Source organism: Dermacentor variabilis, chromosome 11 (genome assembly GCF_050947875.1).
Source record: "Dermacentor variabilis isolate Ectoservices chromosome 11, ASM5094787v1, whole genome shotgun sequence".
NCBI classification, from domain to species: Eukaryota; Metazoa; Arthropoda; class Arachnida; order Ixodida; family Ixodidae; genus Dermacentor; species Dermacentor variabilis.
Genome location: NC_134578.1, coordinates 50,072,467 through 50,097,344, shown reverse-complemented (window position 1 = coordinate 50,097,344; position 24,878 = coordinate 50,072,467). Strand labels below are relative to the sequence as shown.

General features: G+C 47.0%; 1 protein-coding gene across 2 annotated transcripts; it reads right to left on the bottom strand.

Annotated features, from left to right (window-relative positions):
• Positions 1-9,772: 9,772 nt before the first annotated feature.
• Positions 9,773-23,504, bottom strand: LOC142564172 (uncharacterized). Of its 2 annotated transcripts, XM_075675066.1 has the most exons (4): positions 22,964-23,490; positions 17,402-17,639; positions 15,713-16,301; positions 9,773-10,132 (listed from the first exon to the last, which is right to left on the bottom strand). In XM_075675066.1, the coding sequence occupies exons 1-3, from the start codon at positions 23,423-23,425 to the stop codon at positions 16,225-16,227; spliced, it is 777 nt and encodes a 258-aa protein (XP_075531181.1). In that variant the 5' UTR covers positions 23,426-23,490; the 3' UTR covers positions 9,773-10,132; positions 15,713-16,224. The 2 variants fall into 2 exon arrangements, with proteins under 2 accessions (XP_075531181.1, XP_075531180.1); XM_075675065.1 differs by lacking the exon at positions 15,713-16,301 and having other exon boundaries at positions 22,964-23,504.
• Positions 23,505-24,878: the final 1,374 nt, after the last annotated feature.

Sequence of the window (24,878 nt, the reverse complement as noted above, 5' to 3'; positions counted from 1 at the left end):
CGTGCGTGACAAAGTGCAGCATGCGCTAGGCACACCACGTTACGAAGCAGCACTTCCGGCCACTCCATTACTTCAGCTGACTTCATGTGAACCTCAATGCAAAACTTACACTGACGTTTTAAGAGGCACTGTCCTGTCGCCAGCGACACCTTCTACCGTGGGCGAATATCAGAGTGCGACTTATACAGACGCATTCAGGCACCCTATCCCTGCACCAGCGCTGCTACCTGCTGTCACATCGTATGCAATGTTTCAGTCAGCGCAGGGGTTCCTTATTTAAGAGAGGCTCAACCAGTTGTCTGTAAATCGGACATTTGGCCCATGCCTGACCGACGATCGCTGTTACCACTGTGGTGAGCTGGGTCATGTCTACCGAGAGTGCCAGTTACACGCCGCCTTGTACTCCAGAGGTTTCCTATTAATTCACCCCGACCTCGTTTTGGACAAAGGCCACCTGAGATTGAAGATTTTATCGCCCGACAGCGCCATCATCAAGGTGCCAGTCGCGATCGCCGTCACCACGACCATCCTATTTGAGAGGTACAGGTCGGATGTCACAAGGACGATCTCTGAGCCCGCACCTGGAAAACTAACGTCGGCAACCTTTTGAGGCGAGACTGCTGACACTTGACATACGGAAGACCTCCAATCGACGCGACCTCAGACCGACGGAGACTTGACAACACCGGTGTCTCAGGCTGGAGACAACTTTTCAATGAATACACCTGTGCTGATCGACAGTTGAAATGTTACTGCTTTAATAGACACTGGCGCTGACTACTTGATTATCAGTGGAAAACTGGCAAGCAGTTTAAAGAAAGTTGTTACGCCTTGGACAGGGACACATGTACGGACAGTTGGCGGACATGTCAAACCACTTGGTATGTGCACTTTTCAGGTGCAAATTCAAAATTCTGTTTCTGATCAGTTCCCTTGTTCTCCAAGAATGCTCCCGTGAATTGATACTTGGAACAGACTTTCTTCGAGTATGGCACAATCATCTACCTCCGCCGACGCTGCATTTCGTTCTCTACAAAAAAAGTGACGACACGAGACACCTGCCGCCACAGAGCCGCTCTTCGAATTTCCGATGACAGCGTCACAATACCACCTCGTGCTAGTATAATGATTCCGGCAACGTCCAAGGGCACTTCCAAAGGCGAAGTGCTTGCAGAGGACTGTTGTGTAAATTCAAGGACTGCTTCGATCGATCGTCTAAAGTCAGTCAGACACCAATCACACAGCACAGGATAATTACGACAATGCACATCCCATTCACTAGCAGCCGTATCGTGTTTCGCAGAAAGAATGCGAAGCAAATCAACAACAAGGAGATGATTGACGATGGTGTCATCCAGCCTTCAAACAGTCTGTGATTGTCACCGCAGTTGTCCTGGTAAAAAAGAAGAATGGCACACTCCGCTTTTTATGTAGATTACAGGAAGCTCAACAGCGTCACAAGGAAAGACGTCTATCCGGTGCTGCACATAGATGACTCTCTCGATCGGCTACGGCAAGCCAAATATTTTTCCTCCCTTGACTTGAAAAGTGGGTACTGGCTGATTGAGCTAGATGAGCGTGACCGGGAGAAGACAGCCTTTGTCACTCCCAATAGACTTTACCAGTTCTGTGTACTTCCGTTCAGGTAGTGCTCTGCTCCGGCAACTTTCCAATGGATGATGGTCACTGCATGCAGTGTGCTAGCCGACCTAAAATGGCAAACCTGTCTCGTTTACCTGGATGATGTGGTCGTATCTTCAGGCAGCTTCTCCGGACATCATAAGCGCCTGCGGCAAGTGCTCGAGGCAATCCGATCGGCCAACCTGTCGTTAAAGCCGTAGAAATGCCACTTTGGTTATGAGGAACTGAACTTCCTTGGACATGTTGCGAGCGCAGAAGGCGGTCCGTCCCGATCCAGAGAAAACTGCCGCTGTAGCTGCTTTCCCAACTTCCACCAACAAGAAAAGCATTCGACGTTTCCTGGGACTGTGCGCATACTACCGGCGCTGTACACGAAATTTTTCTAAAATTTCCGAACCACGTACTCGTCTCACTAGAGATGACACACCGTTCAGCTGGAGCACTGAACAGGAATCAGCTTTCTTCAACACCAAGAGCTTCAACACCACCTGGAATTGCCCCCTGTTCTTGGGCCTTTCAGCAAGGAAGCTGAAAATGGAAATTCATACCGACGCCAGTCACATTGGTCTGGGTGCAGTGCTCATGCAGCGTCAGGAGAATGGCAAAAGGGTCATATTAGCTTACGCCAGTCGCACCCTATCACGACCTGAATCCAATTACACTACCACGGAGAAAGAGTGTCTTGCCATCGTATGGGTACTTGCAAAGTTCCGACCTTATCTCTATGGCCGCCCATTCCGGGTCGTGTCGGGTCATCACTCCTTATGCTGGCTGGCAAGCCTAGGAGACCCTTCTGGACAACTGGCACGATGGAGCCTGTGCCTGCAGGAATATGAGCTGACCATCATGTACAAGTCCGGCCGCACACACGACGATGCTGATACATTGTCGCGCGCGCCTGTTGAACCTGCTGATCAACACACCAAAGACGACAGCACTTTTCTCGGCACCATAAGCGAGGCAGACGTATCTACTCAGAAGCGAGCAGATTGTGAATTGCGACTGATCACTGAACATCTAGAAGGCCGCAACATATGTCTGCCCTGACAAATTGCTCGTGGATTGTCTTCATTTCGTTGGCAACAGGGAATCTTATACAAGAATTCTGCTGACAGCAAGAAAACCTGTCTTTTGGTCATACCAGCAACGCTTTGCGACGAAATTCTGTCCGCATGCCACGAGCCTGCGTCTGGCCACTAGGGTTTCACTCGAACCCTTGGTAGCATACGCAAATCCTACTACTGGCTGAAACTCGCCAGTTGTGTTAAAAGATACGTGCAAGCCTGCCGTGAGTGCGAGTGCCGAAAGTCACCCAAAAACCTGCGGGATTGCTGCATCCTATCGAGCCGCCTCGACGGCCCTTTGATGAATTCAGCATGGACCTCCTCGGCCCGTTTCCGTTGTCTACTTCCAGAAACAAGTGGATTATAATTGCAACAGACTATTTAACCTGCTATGCTGAAACAAAGGCTCTACCTAAAGGCACAGCTTCTGAGGTTGCACAGTTTTTCGTACATCGTACTACATCATGGCGCTTCAACCTGTATCATCACAGATGAAGGGGTGGCGTTTTCGGCAAGGCTGCTTGAAGTTTTTCAACTGAGCTACACCACCCACCGAAAGACGACTGCCTATCATCCGCAAGCAAATTGATCAAAAGGCTTAACAAAATGACAACAGACATTCTGCTGATTTACATTGACGTGCAGCATAAAACATGGGACGAGGTACTACCGTACATCAGTACAATACCGCAATGCAAGAGACCACACACTTCATGCTATTTTCTCTTGTTTACAGTCATGAAGTTCAGACGATGTTAGAAGCCATGTTACCATGTGACAATTCTGACAGTCTTGATGAAGACACCTAGCATTTTGCGCAGCGTGCTGAGGAAGCACGCCAACTGGCTAGCGTGCACACCAGGAAACAACAGTGTATTAGCGCGCAACACTACAACCTCCGCCACCGACAAGTTGACTACCAACCGGGTGATGAAGTGTTTGTTTGGACCCCTGTCTGCCGTAAAGGCCTTTCGGAAGAACTTCTTAGCCGGTATTTTGGCCCTTATAAAGTGCTTTGGCAAGTGAGTGGCCTCAATTATGAAGTTCTTCCAGGCACTCAACCAGCACGCCGACAACTGCAGCCCAAGAATGTGCACATTATGTGGTTAACACCATATCGCACACCATAATAGTCATGACTTTCGGACCATTGCATTTGTTCTGAGACAAGTCTCTCAGCCCGTCAATGATTTGTTTAGCATCGAGTCAATGCTCTTCTGCGAGGAGGGGTAATGCCACATGCTTGTGCCACCCACTTGGTCCACTTGCTCCCCGAAAATGAGGGCGGGCTGGCTCATGAGCTTACGCCTTGGTCTTTTGTCGGTGCTGCGCTGCATTTTCGACGGCTCTGACTTTAACCACCTCTTTTAGAAATTGCCTGTCAATTAAACGTGACAATACATTCATGTTTGCATGTGCGCACGTGAAACCATGCTTATTTTGTTATAAAGTATGCCTAGGTTTACGATTTTATACACATGATGAAACTACTATCCTTACTTCATATAGTTGTCTACTAAATTGCTATCAAAATCGAAGCTCTGCCTTTCGAGCTTTCAGGCGAAACTGCGACATTTTCTTTGCTTCTACTCTTCAATTAGCATGCACTGTCTTGCTGGGGCATTTTTAAAAATTTTTGGTAAAATAAATGTGACAGTGAACAACATTTACAAGCCTTCATCGAATCTGTCCTCTGTACAACATGCAATGTTATAATGTAGACACAAGACACCTTGTGAAATGAAGAAATGTTTATTTTAGTCCACATAAATGCTCGTTACGGGCTTTTGGTGCATTCATCGAATGTTGTGGCACCAGATAGCAGCAGCAGTTCCCATACGAAGCTCCACCGGACAGCATCAGCTGAAAAAAGTAAATTACAAGCATGTGTCATTTTGGTATTTAAACTTTATGGGAACACTGTGTCTAGAGATGGAACGTGCAAAAGTGGTGAATGGGTGACATTACAAACAAAAGCAATGCACTTTTACAAATATATGGCATGAAAGTAGCCGACTCATCCCAAACAGTACCATGCTTGAAATACGACGAAAACATCAGATTTTCTAACATTCTCTCATTCCTTATTTCCTGTATGTTAAGAAATACACGGGTGACTGCATTTTTGACGCAACTACGCCATGTATACAGAGGTTGCCACAACAAGCTAGATGCTCGCAGAATGCCTTGTACTCGCACTCAAGACAAATGCATGGGTGCAAAGCCTGTTTTCAGTCAATCACAAGACAGAATCTTCGACGTATTTCATTTAACTGAGCTCCTCGGCGTTATGTTTTGTGCATTCTGCCGGCGCGAGCAACACACTCCCATGGTATCACTCTTCGCAATTGCTCGTCACGTTTTAAACAAGCACGAGTACTGAAAGAAGGTATATGTTAATTGTTTGGGGGGGGCACAAAAATCATGGCAACTTGGCCCCACAAGATTTGTCAACGTGAAACTGTAACTGCGTCAAAAGCGGGGTGCGGCCAACGTGCCTCAAAAGGACCCCAAGAAATAACAAAACTAGTTACAATAATCACGAAATAGTCCCAGTAAGATTTAGCTCACGTGAAACTGAATGCATCACAATGGCCAAGCTGCTTTTCGCAAACTGCGTTACAACCAGATGCAGTGAGCGTGCCCAAAAACTACCGAAATGAGTTACAATAATGCTGGGGCCCATAGAAAGCATTGCAAACATCCAGTACGGTTCAGTACATGCCAAACTGCGGCACAAAGGCTGAGCTGTTTTCGCTAACTGCATCACAACACTCAGTGCAGTGCTGTAAGCCTAAATTGCCTAAAATGCATGCAGAGCAGGCTAAAAAAGAATAATTCTCACCTTGCCGTAGTCCAATAGCTAGCACAGTGGTGCTGTGTGGAAGTGCGAAAGGAACGCAACAATACACTAAGAGCCCAAGAAACCAGACTTCATAAAAAATAAATACATGCAGAATCTCCTGTAGAAGTTATCTAAATGATGTGTAAGCATTTGCTAATAATGTTAATAATTATGCACCTGCTGTTTCGTTGTCATACACTGGTGTGTTTGGTGTAATTATGAGCACCACGAACGAATAATGAAATGGAGAAGCACGGTCGCAACACGAAATGATAACCGCGACCAGCATGAGACGATTAAGAGGCGAGCAGCAGCAATGTTCACTCATGTTATATGGTGCATTTGGATGATGCCACCGCTTCGTGGAAGATGAACATTAACCAATGCATGCTGTAGTATGGGAAATAATTGAACGATGTGACATTTGGTAGACATCATACGTAGATGTGGCCGGTGGTGCTTCCTCCTCTCGATGTGGACCATTATCAAACATACTCTGGTGGCAGCTGCATATGTGGCAGCTGCATATGGTGCGGCCGCAAGGGCCCTATCTTGAGGGAGAGCTCCTACGGGGACAGAGGACTCCTGAGTGCTGATAGCTTCATGTGCACCGTGTTCTTGCCGTTTAGTTGATGTTGAAACGAAACGAGGGGCAGCATGAAGGCCAATGACTGGCTGCTGTGAGCCCTATCTTGAAAGCGATTGTCTTACGTGACAGACTGATGGGTTTCCTCGTTAGGTAGGTATAGAAATGCATACGCATTAAAAAAAAATCTGCCTCCATTCCACCCTGTGAAAGTTGATGTACAGCGAAACTGTTGCCGACATTAGACAAGTACAACCGACGTTAGGCAAGTACCACCACCCCAGCTGACGTTAGCCAGTTTAGCAGCATACTGCTGCTGATGGTACTGCCATCTCTTTTCCCTCTGCCGATGTTTGTACCCAAACTACTTTTTGACAGACCTATGTATACGTGGCCTACCCATAGTGCAACAGTAACGACACTGAAATCTGTTGCTATTGAAAAGGCCTCCGCCATTTGCCATTGAGTTGTGCCAATTGACATCAGTCCACACGCTGCCAACTGCAAATGCGCTATGTCTAGTGGCGTCAGCCCATATGCCCCTTTTCCAGCTGCCGTTTGAGGTCTTTGTGAATGACTGCGGCCACTACGTGGCAGTACTTTATTGAACAGTGCTTGCTATATTGTCAATTATGGCTGTAGAACATGCTGTGCGATAGATGCAACGGCCAAGTGCCCATGCATAAAGGACAGATACATTGTGTGCACACACGTCACGAGGCTGATTCAAGTGGGTCGTGAAGCTTCGGGAAAAAAGCGGTCCAGAACCAATTCTCAGCAACACCAGCAAGAGCAAGTTGCAATGGCGGGTAAGCACACCACAGTTGGTCGCCTTCCAATTTCATCGTCCTTGTCATATGGAGGCATAGAGTTCAGCGCACTTTATACAGTGAAACTAAGCAAGGCAGAATGGCTTGGGCTGTTTTGTGCACTGCAGTACTGTATGCAAATGTGACATACAGAAGGATTTTGACCTGCTGGATTTTGCATGCTGGACATTGACATACACTTAAAGCACCAATGTCCACTAACGCACGAACCTATCTTAAGCTATATTGTCATAGTTGATACTTTACGTGGTTACTGCAATATACAAGACTGCGCATAAACTAAAACAGAGCTGCCAGCACTCCAAAAGAGGTTATTATTGAAGACTCAACTGAAGCTCCATTTAATGTGCTTCACGTCTGCAACATCTCCAAAAAACTGTTTGACATTCAATCTAACTGCCAGGCAGCAATGAGCGCTACACTGAGTGCGTTTTCAAGAGTTTATTACTTTCCTATACAAATTCAAATGAGGTGCTGTGTGAGAGTAACCTTTTGTCTCGCAAGTAGTGCTACCACAACAGCTATATGTGTTACATTCTTCCTAGATAAAGTTTCTTATTGTGTGGTTTTGTAGAAAAGTATAAGCGGGGTTCTACTGCACATACCCAGAGGCAATGGCTGCACATATGTGAACACACTGGCCACAGCTGGCTGCTTTTCATGGAACTGCATAGCCTGGCAACACTGGCAAAAATGTTAGTGTATGCAATTGAAAAGGGCTAAACTTTGTACATTCGAGCTTCAGATGCATGTTTTCATTTTCTGTGCATAAATAAAATGGATAAAGTGCTGGCTTTCAGACAAAGACTTTTTGTCGATTGCGAAGTTTCCACTGAGCAGCCGATTTGCCTGGACTGCGGTCATTAGATTATGTCATACTGGTCCAACGACGATAGTAAGTTTTTGTTGACATTGTTGGCAAGGAAGCCAGCCAAACAGTGATTGCAACAACTTGTAGACCTTGCCAGCATAGTGTGGCAACTTGATATATTGATGGCATTGTCACTGACAACTCAGCCAATTGTTGATGTGTGCGCCACGCTTGAATAGAATGACTGTGATCGCGCAAGTTCGGTGCAGTCACCCAAGGCAGCCGCTGAGAACACCTGGCAAAAATATGGAAGTGTCATAAATGCTTACACGCCACATCAGCAGCTGTGTAGCCAAATGGTTTATTCATTGCAGATGATGCCCCATTGTGCTGTAAGTCGTTAATTCGCACACTGCATACTACCGTATTTACACGATTGTAAGTCGACCCCTTTTTTAAAATTTGAAAGTCTGAAGTTGGGGGGTCGACTTACAATCGAAACCAAAACATGGCCTCGCCAAAAAAAGCGATACAAACAAGAGCTACAACGTAGTTAAAATTTTATGTTTGCTCTATGGCCCTACCCATATCTTTTTGCTATCCCGCGTGTTTGTTCGCTTTTCGGAAGGGTTTTTCAACATTTTTTAGAGTCTTACAGTGCATGCAACACTTATGGGGGGGGGGGTGTCGATAGTTGATGGAAGCGCCGCTGTTCCCATTTGCGGCGGCACCCTCAGAACGGCGGCGCTTGCGGGGGGTATCGGTAGTTCATGGAAGAGCAGACGCCGCTCGCGGGTTTCTCTTTCTCTGTTTAAAGGCATTGGAATTGGTTTGACCAACTTTTTGACGCGTTCCACTTGACTGCCGGCTACGTGCTACTTCTATGCTTCCCCAGTCGTCATGAGTGCTGCAGGCCCACTAATTGTTCGGCACTCGTTCACAGCAGCGTTCAAGGGGGCTGCCATCCTTTACGCCGAAGAAACAAATCACTGCGCAGCGGGCCGCAATTTCGATGTTTCTAAATGGGTGGTGCGAGAGTGGCGACTGCAGCGAAGCGAAATTTTCACCCTGTGACGGCAAGTGACAAATTTCCCACGTGCCGAAGTCTGGACGCTTTCCGGAGCTGTAGGCTAAGCTTGCGGCGTACGTCGCTGAAATGCGTGATCGGTCCCTGCCATTGAAGTGCGACGTGGTCATGAAACAAGCCCGGACCTTCGCCTTAATTTAAAGGTTCTGCTCCGCCGTGAGTACAACGAGTGGCTGGCGGCAGAAGACTGCGAAATTACGCCAACCGGACCTGTCAAAAGAGCCTCCGTGATGGCTGCGTGTGGTTGGGTGCATTTGGCGTGGGCTGCTGTTCTGCAAGATGTCCTGGTACGGTCGTTTGCCAAATTTGAAATTTCGCTGGACCACGACGCGCTGTGGGACCGCAGCAACGATGACGATGGCAGCACTAGTGAAGACGAGTAGTCGAGTGACCATGTCAGCGACTAATAAATTTACGTTATCGAATGCGCCCTCGGGTATGCTCTATTTTTTTTTTTTTTTTTCGGTCAAGCGATATGGGGGGGTCGACTTACATTCGAGTCGACTTACAATCGTGTAAATACGGTATCTATGTGGCGGTGCTGCTGCTGGAAGGAGCTTTTATATCTGTGTCAGTGCTGCTGTTGAAAGGAGCATTTCAGTTGCTAATCTTAAATAATTCAAGATTGCAGGGCTCTGAAACTTTTCGATTAGGCCAATAGGCTTGTGCACATTTAAAAAGTTAAATTATGGGGTTTTACATGCCAAAATCACTTTCCGATTATGAGGCATGCCGTAGTGGAGGACTCTGGAAATTTAGACCACCCGGGGTTCTTTAATGTGCACCTAAATCTAAGCACACGGGCGTTTTCGCATTTCGCCCCCATCGAAATGCGGCCGCCGTGGCCGGGATCCGATCCCGTGACCTCGTGCTCAGCAGCACAGCACCACAGCCACTGAGCAACCACGGCAGGACAACTTTTTATTGCAATGTAAAAATTTAATCTCATGGCTGGCCTCGTCATAGTCCTTTCATGTTGATGATAATATCGCTACATATATGGGGGCATCTTCAATATGCAGTGAGACCAACAGAAGTGAAAAGACATTGCAGCAATCATCTACATCTCATCATTGCATTCCTATGGAAACCTTCAGAGTGTATAATGTGGCTTCTGTTGCTCTGGAGATGCCCTTGCACTATGTGGAATAAATAGTAAAGTCTGCTGTCTGGTCGCACTGAGTAGCAGTGTCCTCTTGCATGACTGTGGTGGGTCCAGCAGGCAATGATCTGTGCCCAATTATTCCCCCAGGCCACTCCTTTAGAACCTAGAAAGGGAGATAATAAACAATAAAGCATGTGGCAATGTACTAAGTCCTAAAAGATAGTTCACTGGGTGGCTCCCTTCATACTTTTTTTTTTCTCTACTACAGAGAAATTGAAGCCACTGGCTAGACTGCAACCAATCTAATGGACATGAGCAGATACGCACCAACAAATCGTGCTCGACTGAGCAGGATAAGGTAAACTCGCCGTACATTGTAAAAATCAAAGCAATAATATTTTCATCACAATACCGTCAATCATATTAACGAGTCATGTCAATAGTGCAGTAGACAAGACAAACACAAACAGTACTGGAGGCCTACCTCGAGCACACAACAGGTAAAGAAATAAACCACATTGTGAGTGACGAATACAAAAAAAAAAAAAAACTTTCCAGCAACAGTTGCAACGACAGGAGCACAAAGAATGGTAGAGTTCTTACCAAAATGGCTACAAGTTTTCTGCCTTCTCGAAAAGTTTATAAAGCCTGAGGAATCATTTGAATATCCTTGAACTGAGCTTTCATGCAGAAGGAATTCAGTGCAGCTACTCCCGAACTGCTCAACACAGCTGCCTGGGGAAATTGAATATAGCACAATGTCTTGGACAGTAGCTGGTGGGCAATGCTGTAATAAACGTGTACAGATCTCCTCCCAGCCTTCCCTTTTCCACTTCTTCCTCTCAGCCTGAACTTGAATATCAGCTGTACCCGTTTGCTAATTCATACTGCCGTTCCTTAATACCAACCAATTTTCATTCCACCACCCAGTGCACAAACATTTAACCTTGTTGCACAAGCCTGGCAGCTTTATGCGCAGAGGGATAGCCTGTAGTCCCCTCTGTGCTCCAAAAAATCAACTCGGAACTATGACCCACATGTGCAATATAGCTCACCATGCCCATTTAGCTTCAGGAAGTGTTAAACCAAAAGCTTGGCTGTTGTCGTAGGTGGTCAGTGTTAGCTCAGGATTTTTATCAATGCTTAGAAGCTGTTAATTAAATTAAAGTACAGAGGTTTAAGTGAAAAACCCATGACATAGGATTACTGTGTAATTAGGAGGCATGCCACCATGAGGAACTCCAGACTAGTTTTGACCTCCTGGTGTTTTTATTTTATTTTGTTTATTTACTCTCAAGGTTGAGACATCACAGAGAGGAATGTATAAAACAGACAAAAAAACATAGAGCAGGATAATACAATTATACAATGATTCCGGTGACGGCAGTTTTGAAGGCATTTGTATCTGTGATTGAAGCAATGGCGGTGGGAATGTGGTTCCAGTCGGAGCTTGTGACGGGGACAAATGAGTTAATGTAGAAATTGTGGCGGCAATGAGCTACACCAACTTAGTAACGGTAGTCCATGCATTGGGAAGTATATACAGGTTGTAAAAGAAGTGAGCCTCGTAGGACAGGGTTAAAATGATACATTTTATGGAAAAGACAGGGACTGGAAGTTTTCCAGTGAAGTGGCAAGTCAAGCAAACTGAGAGATGATTTCATAAGGGTAACACTAGCTGTTCCTGAATAGGTCGATAGAATAAAGTGTACAGATAGATTTTGGACTGCTTTGATAGAATGGATGAGGGGATTAATATGGGGATCCCATATAGAAGGCACACATTCCAGTTTAGGATGCACTAATGTTTTATAAAGTAGGAGTTTTAGGCTGCTAAGGGCAAGTGAGAAATTACGCCTTAATTAGCCAAGTGGTCGATTTGCACTATTGATGATGTAGTCTATGTGTACTTGCCATGAAAGGCTCTCGGTAATGTGGATGCTTAGGTATTTGAACAAGGAAACTTCAGACAGTGGTGCCTTGTTAAGAGAATAATTACAAGGTGGGAAATTATTAACATGCGGGGAAATTCTCATTACTTTACATTTGGTTACATTCAGTTTCATCAGCCAAGTATCGACCATGCAGAAACCATTTAGGTCTGCCTGAAGGATGGCACTACCAGTGGTTGTTAATATTTCGTGGTAAATTATGCAATCATCAGTGAACAACTTCACGGAGCAGGAAACGTTACTTGTAAACGTTAATTGTGTATATGAGGAACAGTAAAGGGCCCAGAACTGACTCCTGAAGGCTGCCGGATGGTCAGGAGAGCTGTTAGTTATAGCCATCAACAGACATGGGGCATGTGAGAGGACAAGAACTCAATCCATTATAAGATATTAGTATCTAAATTGAGTATGCCGAGTTTTAAGAAAAAGAGCTTATGGAAAACAGAGACGAAGGCTTTTGCGAAATCGATGAAGATGCCTTCGAAGAATCAGCAACAGTCAACTCCAGAAAATAGAGAGCTTTAGAATAGGGGCCCCAAACGTTTTGAGGCCCTTGAGAAATAGTGTCGAAGACACTGCGCATATGCGAGACGCAAACTGCATTTGGGTTTCAGGTCAGGCACACTATTTTGCTAATTTAGTGGTAGCCCCATAAGCTTTGCATTAACAAACATGGCAGCACCCATTGAAGCGACGGCTCTGACCTAGCACCAAATTGGGCCTGATTGGTGGTAACGCATGAGGTGATTGCAGTTATTGTTTTCTCTCAACTAACCTGCACAATGAAGACTGATTTTTTACGCGCTGCTGATCTCAAATTCGATTGTCAATTTCGTGGCTCGTAGGCCTAAGATGGCTAAACTTGGCTGGTGAAGGCATGTGAAGTTGGTTACTCGTAACTAAATGGCAACAAATTGCTTGCTGCTAACAGAATAACCTCTAAATTGTAATTAAACATGAATGTCAAAAATTGCTCCTCTTATCATAAAATGGTATATTTTATTTAATTACCTATAATAGCTTTTCTTTGACGCCATAGTGGCGCTGCAAGTGCAAAACACTATCCGCAAATGCAAAGCCCTATTCCTAAAATCTTCACTCATGCCTGCCCCAACGCTGGCACCCACAGAGCTCTTTTCAACCTATAACTTTTGGATGCCCTATACTAAAGCTCTCTAACAAGTCGTAGGTAAAGGAGACGAGTTGTATTTTGCACAAATAAGTTTTCCTGAAGCCGTGTTCATGCACATTAGAGGAGGAGTTTTCTTCAAAGGAAAGTTATTAAGTGACTATAGATGATGTGCTCCATTAATTCACAAGGTATGCTTGTCAAGAAAATTGGCCTAAAGTTGCCAGGAGAGTGTACATTACCAACCTTATGTAAGGGAACCACTTCCCAACCTTTTGATAGGTCAGAAGTTCACAGGTATCTAGTGACTGCGCACAAAGCATTGAAAACATTATGGAAGATTAGGTTTTAGTATTTTTCAATAACTGTGGATTGATAGCATCTTCGCCTGGTGAAGAACTTTTTCTATTAGCACATCGATTGCAACCATGATAACAGAATTCATTAGAGGTTAATTATATTGAGCAAGTATGGGAAGTGAGGTTGCTTCAATATTGGTAAAGGAAGATGAAAATATGTCGTTTAACAAAGAACAGCTATTTGGTCCTAAAACAATATCACCATCATCGCCAATGTGCTCAACTACCGTGTTGCTATCACTTTTCACCACCTTCCAGAATTTCTGTGGATTACTAACAAGAGGGAACTGTTACTTCCAAGAACAAATCCTTAGCTGATGACAATGCATGCACGTAGTCATTGGCCTTGGTGTGATGAGCTACCCATAGATACCTGATAGGTGCTGCCAGATAATGCCAGATAATCTAGCTTTTCTGTAAAGACACTTCTTTTTTTTACTGAGAAGCCGTCTCAGGGATGGTGTGAACCGGGGCGCTTTGTTATTGCTGTTCCGCTAGTTCCGTTATCTTAGACTTGAATAAAAGCCAGTTTTCATGAATAGATCTTTCTGACAATTGCCAAATAAAGACACACAAGAAAAGTTCTAGTTCAGCATTAATAGCATTATAACTACCCCGGCTGTAATCACTGATTTGCTTTTCTGCTTTCTTTATTGGTGTTGAAGAATTTTTTAAGAAGTGCATCCCTAAATGATTGCTCAAGCCAGGTAACATTGTTACATTGCCAGCTATTGAAGGGTGCATGGTAAGTAGTAAATCCAATGTAGTTGCACTAGAGAGCACAATGGATGTCGGACATTTTATAAGTTGTGCAAGTCTGAAATCTGAACGAGTGTTTATGAAAGCAGTACATTCTGAGGAATTAGAGCTTACAAAAGGATGATGAGGCTTGGCCCATGAAATGCCTGGAAAATTGAAATCACCCACCAAAAATTTGGGTGCTACGAGGTATCAAACGTGCAGCTTGTGGATAATGTTGTGTAATTCAAAGCTGAAACCGGAAGGTCAACAGGGAAGGGGGTAGCAAGCACAAAAGACAATGTCCGTATGATGGAGATGGATGCAGACACAAACTAGTTCCCAGGGTGATACAGCAGGAATAACAAAGGAAGTAAGGTCATGGTTCACTGCGATTAAAAATCTGCGACCAATTCGAGTTCCGCGATCACACTGATAAAATGTATGCCTACTTTCACAGTTCAAAAGCTCTGTATTGTCGATTTTCAAGGAAAGGCATGTTTCGCACAATATGATAACATCACCACGACACGTGTCCGCTAACGATAATAGGGTATCATGTTTGTTCAGTAAACTTCTGATACTGCTGTAGAAAAAAGAAATATCACTGGATACTTAGAACAATTCTTTTGTTATGCCAGTAGGGCTGGCGCCTGTGCTCTGGCCGCTTCAGCTGCAAGGGAGGATGCTGTCGCGCTGTTCAATTGACGTTCACATACTCTGTTAGCTGTTTTACAAAATGTATAGATTTTTTATTTCATATTAGCTAATTTAGACATAGCACATATGGCTTCCCACTGGCTTTCCCAAATTCAAGCAGTTTTTTGGGTGAGTTGCTCATCATCTGACAAAAATTTTTGCTAGTAGATGCTCCAGTGCCTCAAAGTTTAGATTTACGAGATAACACGCTTGATTTGACCTGGAATGACGAGAACCGTGCTATAATCAGTCTGCACTTGTTCAGAAGGAATGAAACCAACCAACGAGTGCGAGAAATCCCGTCATCAGGCAACTGCAGACCGAGGCAGTTGGATAGCAATTCCCACACCTTTTCCTAGACACTAGCCCATGATTTCGTGCCATAACCTGCAATTCCATTGAAAGACAAGATTTTCCCTTCTAGCTCGGTTTTCCTGATCATCCAGACGTGCTTGTAGTGCTGCATTTTCTTCTTTGACCACTACAGGAACCAATTTCTCCAAGTTTGGGCCCTTGTGGCTATTTCCCAAGAATATTACTTAGTCCTCTAGAGCAGACACGCTAGAAGCTAAGTCCAAGACCTTTGAGTCAAGCAGTTTTTTATTTTCCTTGACCTCGTCAATAGGTCAATGGATTTGAGGAGCTCATCGTGACATTTGTCCAAATGCGTATTAAGCTGCTTGATTGCGGCTAGAGTTTCCTTATGTTGAGCACTACATTCTTGATGCTGCTGAGCGGGATTAAGTTCAACAGTGCCACAAAGTAGAAGGGTTTTTGAAACACGAGCGAAAACACCTTGGGAAAGGAAACTGCAGCAGTACAACATTGTTAAAATGTTTAGAAAAATGTGACGGGTTTGAACCAACCTGCACAAATAGGCAAAACCAGTTTCAGGATGCCATGGGTGCCACATTCCCATGCCCACTGAAGAGGAAAGCTGCTTGCAGGCTGCTTATATGGTTCCCGGGTGGTGCTGATTGTGTTGAAGTGGCTGCATTGTTGAACGGTGTGTCCAGCGTCGCATAAAAGACGTCACAATCCTTGATGGTGCAGGTGTTGTTGGTCCATGCACCAAACGTGTCGTAATCAGTCATGATACTGAGAAGGGCTCTTGCATGGGGGACATCATGAACGCTGGTAAGCACAAGCAGATGACGCAGGCCGACTGCACAATTTGGCAAAAGCAGTTTGAGGATGCCATCGGTGCCGCATTCCCGTGCCCACAGAAGAGCTAAGTCACCAGTAGGCTGCTTATATGGTTCCTGCGTGGCGCTGGTGTCATCAAAGTGGCTGCGTCATTGAACAGTGTGTCGCACAAAAGACGTCATGATCCTTCATGGCACAGAAGCCGTTCGTCCATGCGCCACATCTGTCGTAGTCAGTCATCGCATTGAAGAGCTCTTGCATGGGGGTCATCACGAGCACCGGTAAGCACAAGCAGATGACACAGGCCAGCTGCACAAATAGGAAAAAGCAGTTTGGGGATGTCATCAGTGCCACATTTCCATGCCCACTCAAGTTCCTTAATATGTGCCTAAATCTAAGTATGGGAATGTTTTTGCATTTCACCACCACCGAAAAGGGGCCACCACAATTGATATTGAACTCAAGGGCTCGAGCTTTGCAGTGCAATGAGATAACCACTGGGCCACTTTCAATTCGGTGAACCAGTACTCAAGATTTCTGCAAAAGGCTATGAAAGAGACACTAAAGTTTCATGAATGAGCCAGAAACCTAAGTAAATTTTTTTCATGCTTAAGCAATCACGGCTTCAAATCATCACACCTGCCCCATACATAGACGCTAATCAAAAGAGGAGGCTCAGTTTCTTCACAAGCACTCACCCAGGAGCCCAAGCAAGCATTCAAAAGACACTCAACAGGCTGTAAACATAAGTTGCATTTTCTTAAGATACCTAGCAACTTTTCTGTACAGTGAGGTGTCAGCCCTAATTCCTGTCAGACATGTACTTCACCATCATTTAAGAATAAAAAATTTTAATGTAGAACAGCCCAGTGCACAGCTGCGAAACAAGCATAACACACTTAGTGACACTGGGGGCCTTGGGAGAAGAGTCACAGGTTCCCAGGAAAACCTCTTGAAAAAGAGGTAGAGAGAGCCAGATACTCAAGGGTATCACACATCAGCCTTTTGCACAAGATTTTACTGCACCATGCAAAGAGAGCTACTGGTAAATTTAATGGGGCTATGCCATATTTCAGTAGCTTCTGTCTTGTCTGCTGCACAAGGGTGGCTCTAAAGCAGACAAAGGGAGGGAGGAGGTGACTGTGTCCCCGAAATCTCCCTTCTTATATTACATCTCTCCTACTACCACAGAGTGACCATTAATAAGTGCGTTCGTGCTCTTCACGCACATAAAATGATGGCCCCACTCTTGCAATTGTCCCGACACATACCCACAATGCTTCAGCCATCACCACGATTAAGACATTCAGTAACGCTAAATGGTAACACACAGCAATTATGGCATTCAGTTACTATCAGAAGCTTATGAATAGAAAGATTAAGCACACCCCAAAAAATGTTACATTCACCTGAAATCGCTTGCATATGAAGGCCACTGTCATCGACATCAAAGTCTGTGGCATCTGCCCATCTGTGCACCTTCTCAGCAGCAGGCAATGTCTGGGTTGACTGGCACACACCCCTGTCAACGACCGTTGTCCCAACTGCAATATCCATCGTAGTACTGAAGCACCCTGTGGCCTCTGTCTGCACAGCTTTTGTAGATACAACAGGCGGAGTTCCATGTATGCTGCAGTACACCGATAGCTGGAGAGACAAGAAAACAATGCATGTGGACATCGCAACATCCTGCAAATAGAACCACAGAGGGCATGAAAGGTCTGCAATGACTAAATTTAATTATGGGATTTTATGTGCCAGAACCACGATCTGATTATGAAGCACACCATAGTGGGGGGACTCCAGATTAATTATGACCACCTGGGTGGGTTCTTTAATGGCACTTACATCTAAGTACACGGGTGTTTTTGCATTTCGCCAACATCAGAATGCGGCCACCGTGGCCGAGATTTGATCACGCGATGTCATGCTTAGCAGAACAACACCAAAGCCACTAAGCAACCACAGTGGGCATGCAACAACTTAGGTAACCACGAATGATTGTTTAGAAATGCTAGGCACACCTGGCATATGAATGGGGTTAGCCTTCTGTTGTACTTTGGCAGTGGCGTAGCCAGGAGACGTGTCGAAACTCCCTTCCCCCAAAACTTTCTCATGAACTGCACCTCTCCGCTTCCCCACGGAACACAAAGTTTCAGGAGGTTGGCTCCGAAAGAGCGACATGGAAGAAAGGGAAAGCTCGACTCCGAAAGCAAGGCGAAGGCTAGTGGCAGTCCGAAAGGGGGCCGAGTCTCATGGGGGGCAGTCCCCTCTTCCGTGCACAGAACATTGCAGCCCCTCTCACAGCCCGCCACTCCCTTATTCCGGATTGTGTTAACCATAACTGCCGAGAGGGAAACAGTGCTAAAACTTCCACACACAGATAAGTACGGGACGAGCGCATGCACAAAACTTGGGGGCATCATTGCTCCCCACCAAGGCCTTCGTGACATTGAAGAGCTTATCACTGAATCGTTGACCGCCCCCTATTCTTTTCTGTGTACCTGAATTTCATTATGTTAGCTTGCTGTTAAGGCTAGTTTGTGCACTATTCTAAGAATGTATATATATATATATTGCCACATCCTATATAGTCACTGCGGGTATGTGCCAGGCGATGAGAACGACGCTGAAGTAGCACGCGAGTGGAAAAACAGAGATGACAACGACGTCGCATTGACTGCTCTGATAAAGTGCTTCCATACGTCCTCTACGCCGGCTTTCCAGTCTTCTACTAGGCTGCGACACTGGTGGAGGTGCTGGGTAGGATTGCCTCATGCTCGGCACCCCTTCGCGGAGCCACACCTCGAAAACGGAATCACCTTCATTCGTCGAAACTCCTGTTCACTGGTACAGTCGCCGCCTGCTAGGCCTGACGCCCGAGTTCAACCCTTTGCAGGACCCCGCTGGAACGCGTCTACCTACTTCCGCCATGGCTACTGCAACTCCATCGCAGGTGACGCTGCAGAATCCTAAGATACCAGAAAGCTTCCATGGCGACGCTTTTGAAGATGTCCAAGATTGGCTTGACCAGTTTGAGCGTGTCGCCAGTTATAATGACTGGGGCTCCCAGCAAAAGCTGTCTAATGTCTACTTCGAGCTTCAAGACAGCGCGCGGTGTGGTTTGTGAACCGGGAGCGAAGTTTGACCACATGGGATGCCTTCCGCACCCAGCTGCTAGACACGTTCACTAGTACCGACAGAAGAGACACTGCGCAGCGCCTACTCGAATCCCGTATTCAAAAACCAAACGAGAGCGTAGCCATGTATGCAGAAGATATGACCCGCCTTTTCCGCAGAGCAGACCCTGAGATGGCCGAAGAAAAGAAGTTACGCTATCTCTTGCGCGGAGTGAAGGAGGAACTGTTTCCCGGACTCGTGAGGAATCCACCGACGACAGTGGTCGAATTCACCAAGGAGGCTACCGCTATAGAACGGGCACTAAAGCAACGGTACCGCCAATATGATCGCGCGAACTCACCGGTGAATGCTTCAGTTCTACCTGAGAGCTACGGCACGTCTCCGCGTGAAGTCATCCAGGAGATTGTGCGAGAGGAGATCCGGCAGCTCGGGATTTCTCCTATGGCACCAGCGGTGGCTTCTGTCGCAGATATCGTTCGGGAGGAAGTTCGACAGGCCTTTTCGTCCTCCGACTGGCAGGCGGTGCCGCGACGACTAACCTACGCGGAAGCTGTCTGTCGTCCACCTCCCGTGACTTCGATGCTGCTGACATCGTCGACCACTACGACGCAGCCAGCACTGCCACCCCCGATGCCATATTTTCGCCAGTCACAGCCGCTGCCAGCTATGCCGTATCGCCGCCAGCCGATCGCTGCGCCTCGATCTTACGGCGAATCCCCTGTGGGCTACCCGCTTCGAAAGACCGATTTGTGGCGCACCGCTGACTGCCGGCCGCTGTGCTTTCATTGCGGCCAAGCTGGACATGTTTATCGCGCGTGCCACTACCGCGCAGCCGGGTATCCAAGGTTTCCCAACTGCAATTACCCAGTGTTTGATGCTGCACGTACCTGCGACGACAATTCTACAAACTTTCGGCCAGAAGGTTCAGCGACGCCTCGATCACGTTCCCCTTCTCCGGCTCGTTATATCCCACCGACCCGTCGCGATTTTTCTGACGCCTCTAGGGGCAGGTCCCCTCGCCCACGCCGGGGTAACTAGAAGCAGCGGCCTCCGGGGGTGAGGTTGCAAACAGTCTAGCTTTCCAAGAGCCCCCATCACCGACGACCGACGACTCTAAAACTCCGACGTCTCCAACTGCACCCCCTGTAACCGATGCCGTCAGCGCCGATCTTGTCGTTTTCATTGACGGCCACCACGTGGCCGCTCTCGTCGATACTGGTTCGCATTTACTTGCAATTAGGCTCCAGTACTATTGGCTGAGACTTGCGTCGATCGTGAAACGTTACACACAGACATGCCTGGATTGCCAGCGCCGCAAAGCCCTACCCGGCAAGCCAGCTGGACTGCTGCATCCTGTCCAGATACCGCAAGCGCCGTTCGAACAAATTGGCATGGACCTTTTAGGTCCGTTTCCACTGTCTATTGCCGGAAATAGATGGATAATCGTCGTCACGGATTATCTTACACGATACGCCGAAACAGGTGCTATCCAACGTGGAACAGCAGCCGAAGCAGCGCGATTTTTTGTCGGAGCCGTCGTCCTAAGGCATGGCGCTCCCGCAGTGGTCATAACAGACAGAGGATCTGCGTTCACGGCTGCGCTTCTGGATACCGTGTTGCGACTAAGTGGTACCACTCACCGAAAGACCGTGGCTTACCATCCCCAAACCAATGGGCTGACAGAACGTCTGAATAAGACTCTGGCAGACATGATGAGTATGTACATCGACGTCGACCACAAGAACTGGGATGAGATTTTCCCGTATGTTACATTTGCATATAACCCGGCTCGCCAAGAGACAACACGCGTGACGCCTTTCAACCTCGTTTACGGACATGAAGTGACAACCATGTTGGACGCAATACTGCCGCACGAGTGCGGTGACGACGAGACTGGTGCCAAGGAGATTACGCAATGCGCAGAGGAAGCCAGGCAGCTTGCGCGTTTGCGAATCAAAGCTCAACAGGAATACGATGCCTGACACTACAATCTTCGACACAGACCCGTCACGTACAATGTCGGTGACCAGGTGTGGGTCTGGACTCCGATTCGTCTTGGGGGGGGCTGTCTGGAAAGCTCCTGCGAAGATACTTCGGCCCGTACACAGTTCTGCGCCGCATCAGCGATGTTAATTATGAAGTTGTCCCTGACAGCCATAACTGCTCCAAACGCCGGCGGCGTCTGCCCGAGGTTGTGCATGTGCTTCGTATGAAGCCATACATTTCCTCATGACCTCAACTTTGCACCGTCTGTGCACAGCCTTCGGACGTTGGTGCATCGGGACGATGCCCTTTCTTTCAAAGGGGGTGCAAATGCCACATCCTCTATGGTCACTGCGGGTATGTGCCAGGCGATGAGAACGACGATGAAGTAGCGTGCGAGTGGAAAAACAGAGACGACAACGACGTTGCGTTGACTGCTCTGATAAAGTGCTTCCATACGTCCTCTACGCCGACTTTCCCGTCTTCTACTAGGCTGCGACAATATATATAAACTTGTGGCAAAAAAACAGGTTGTGTAGGCAAAATAACTGGAATACGCTCCCAAAGCTTACAACATGAAACCAAGAAGGAAAGGAAATAAATGGCACAATAAAGAATTCATGCGGATTCCACGTGCTGTGTAGAAATAGGTTAAACGAAGCTTTTAGGAGGAATACACTCTAGCATTCTGCAGTAAAACAGCGGTGCTGGCGATCCACCACTGCATGTATGTCCAACCAAAACCACACTGGAATAAAACAGAAAGAGTGCAACACAGGGCGAGCTAGTAAAGAGCACAGGTCGCTCTGTTTCTGCTTATATCCAATGATGAAACAACCAGTCCGTTTGAAAACACTGCAACACTACACTACACACTGAAGCGAAAATGGCCCAGATGCGTGGCTGTCTGGCCACATCAGATCCACGCATCTGCACTGCGGGTTTATGGGCTAAATTGAGAGTTTCAGATTTGGGGGCGCAAACGGCTTGCGTACGCAAGAACTAGGGGGCGGCAGTACTGCGCATGCGCGCACGCAGATGTAGGGTTCTGCGCATGCGCAGTACCGTGCCCCTAGTTCTTGCGTACGCAAGCCGTTTGCGTCCCCTAATCTAAAACTGTACACGTTCCTCATCGACGCCACTCGATGCCGCTCTGCTTCGCGTTTCTGAGCCAACACACGTTCGCGTTCTAAGGCATGCTCCGTTTCGCGTTTTTGAGCCAACAGACGCTCGCGTTCCGAGCCACACTTCGCCGAATAACGACGACGTTTCTGCTCTGCTCGACGTTTCTTCCGAACTTCAATCTCCTCCGCACTGAATACAGGCTTCGGCACAATTTTTTTTTTTTTTTTCGGTTGGTGTTGGCGCCTACGCTCGGGTTATAACACCTTGTGTTCGACGTTTGTCCCTCGAAACACCGCAGAGAAAGACACCAGAGAGAACCGACATTTAACAAGAGCGGACACTGCCACAGAGAAAGCTATGGGCACTATAGGCCGAGTGAACTGGGATAGGCGATAGCCTATCTATGACTGCCTCTGTTGCTGTTGTCTGAACTGTTCGGCGAGCGGACGCCGCCGTGGCCGCGAGAATGGGATGCAAGCGCCACGCGCGCGCTCTTCCGGAGACATCCGACTTACTCGGCTATATTTTTGCGCGTGTCGGCTCGAGTAAACACTTGTGCTCGTTCGATGTGGGACCCCTTCACGATAAGCTTGTGCGCAGTGTCAGCATCTGTCGATGCTGACACTGCGCACAAACTGCACTTTACACAACGTTGCAAAGCAAGGGTTGCTTTGCAGTGGAACTCTGCTCAGGTCGTTGGTAAACCACAAGAGATCGCATACAGAGGTAGCTCCAAATGCGTTCTGGACGAAATGCTTGGTGAAGTAGTTGGTCGCTGCGGCAAACTGCAGTCTGGGATGCGTCGTGAGGAAGGTACGCTTTGAAGTGGATGCTTCGGTATCGGCTGGTACATCTGGCTGCGAGGCTCTCGATTGCCATCGCTGTCGCCGTTTACGCTCAGCTTCCTTCGCCTTGCTGCTTGGAGACATTTCGGCCCGTTTCAGACGCATCCGCGCAGCGTTGCTGTTTCGTCTCCTCGTCGCTGGAGAAACCTGAGGCTGACACGCCTCACGCGTAGCGGTCGGTGTCTGCGCCTGAGGACAATTGCGCTGCCGCTGCTGCCGTCGTCGCTCCGCCTCCTTTGCCTTGCTGTCTGGAGACATTGTAGCCCGCTTCAAGCGCCGTCGCTCGTTGTTCTTCTGCTTTCGCGTGTTGGGAGACTCGCGACGGCGCTTTGGAGCCATCCGGCTGGCTCGACTGGCGAGGAGCAAATGACTGGCAGTGTTGCCAGGTTGGACAGGGCAGCGTAGCCCAAAGCTAGAGAAATTGTAGGCCAAATGTAGCCAAAGAGAAAAAAAGAGCAAAAGAAATTGTAGCTAAATATAGCCATTTTTATTTGTACATACATTTTCACATTCGATTACGGCAATCCCTTTTTGCGCAACCCGTCGTAGCAAAAAGTACGTGACGGTCAACCCTTCATATCATAGAGTTTCTCACTATATAACCTAGAGGGAAATCTGGCGCTGCTGCGCTGTGGTATGTAAAACCCATTAAACTTCGTAAAGTAGCGACACTCTCCTCCTCCACCTTCACTCCTCGTTTATCCTCTTTCACGCTCCCTCCTCGACCGTGGCGCCGCCTACACTGCTCGAGCGTAGCAACGGCACCAACATGCGCTCCTCGCCACTCCGTACACGCTTCTCGAGCAAAAATGGCGCTGATGCACGGCGCAAGGGCCCACGTGATGCTATTAGGCCAATAGCGGCGTCGGCCTAGGCCAGAGCGCGCGAGGAGGAGGCGGCATTCTTCAAAGCACGCCGCTACTTTACAATGTTTAAGGGGTTTTAGTGGTATGCATAGGAATGCCGGTATATTGTGACTTCAGATTGGCATCGTTCTCGGAGAGCCAGGAAAGCACCGTTCCGTCGTCACGATCATTAAATTTCTACTAAAACAGCACGTAGAAAGCTGTTCTAGCTTTATTATTACACAAAAACATGTTTTGTTCGACAACAAGAACTTGTTATTGCATGTACAATTATAGGAAACATAAAAAAGTGCCAGCGGGCCGCTAAAGTTGGAGAACAGACGATAAGATTCTTGCTCGCTTTGGAACAGTTTGCCGTCTGTTCTTGCTTTTCTTCGTTTGGTTATGCATTGTAGATGAGTAAACTTCACTGGAAGATGTAATATGTGTGAATGGAAACATTTTATGAAGATTTCACTTTAAGAGTGCGTTATTTGTGTAACCATATCCACATTTTAGACAAAGCCTCTTACAACACAAGCCTCGCAGACACATATACTGTCATTCCCATGACAGCACAGCAGCCTTTAGGAAACTCCCATGGACGGTGGCGCCAGATTTCCCTCTAGGTGTTATAGTGAGAAAGTCTATGCTTGGACATCAACAACAGCGACATCATGCTTGCACATTTGCACACGGAATTGGTTGGCCCCCGAAACTCAAGTTCATAGCAAATCGCTGCAGAGGGCGAAGGTATCAAGATGAATCTTGAATGTGAACACGAACAAAAAAAATGACAACCTTTCCACTCTGTGAAGATGGAATGGCAGCGAAAGCTGATGACAGTGAAAGCTCTGAAGCGAAAATCAAAGTGCTTTCGCTGCAATTTTATCTTCACAGAATGGAATGGTTGTCATATATTGCGTTGCAAACCTGGCATCGTTGTG

Bases quoted from the DNA above. Each gene is read 5' to 3' on its own strand.
- LOC142564172 (XM_075675065.1), bottom strand. From the start codon at position 23,425: ATGGCTCCAAAGCGCCGTCGCGAGTCTCCCAACACGCGAAAGCAGAAG. The intron at 17,640-22,963 runs GTATGCGATCTC...TTGTCTCTCCAG, and splicing joins ACGCATTTGGAGCTACCTCT to CTATCGGTGTACTGCAGCAT. The intron at 10,133-17,401 runs GTGAATGTAACA...CTCCCTTTCTAG, and splicing joins TCATATGCAAGCGATTTCAG to GTTCTAAAGGAGTGGCCTGG.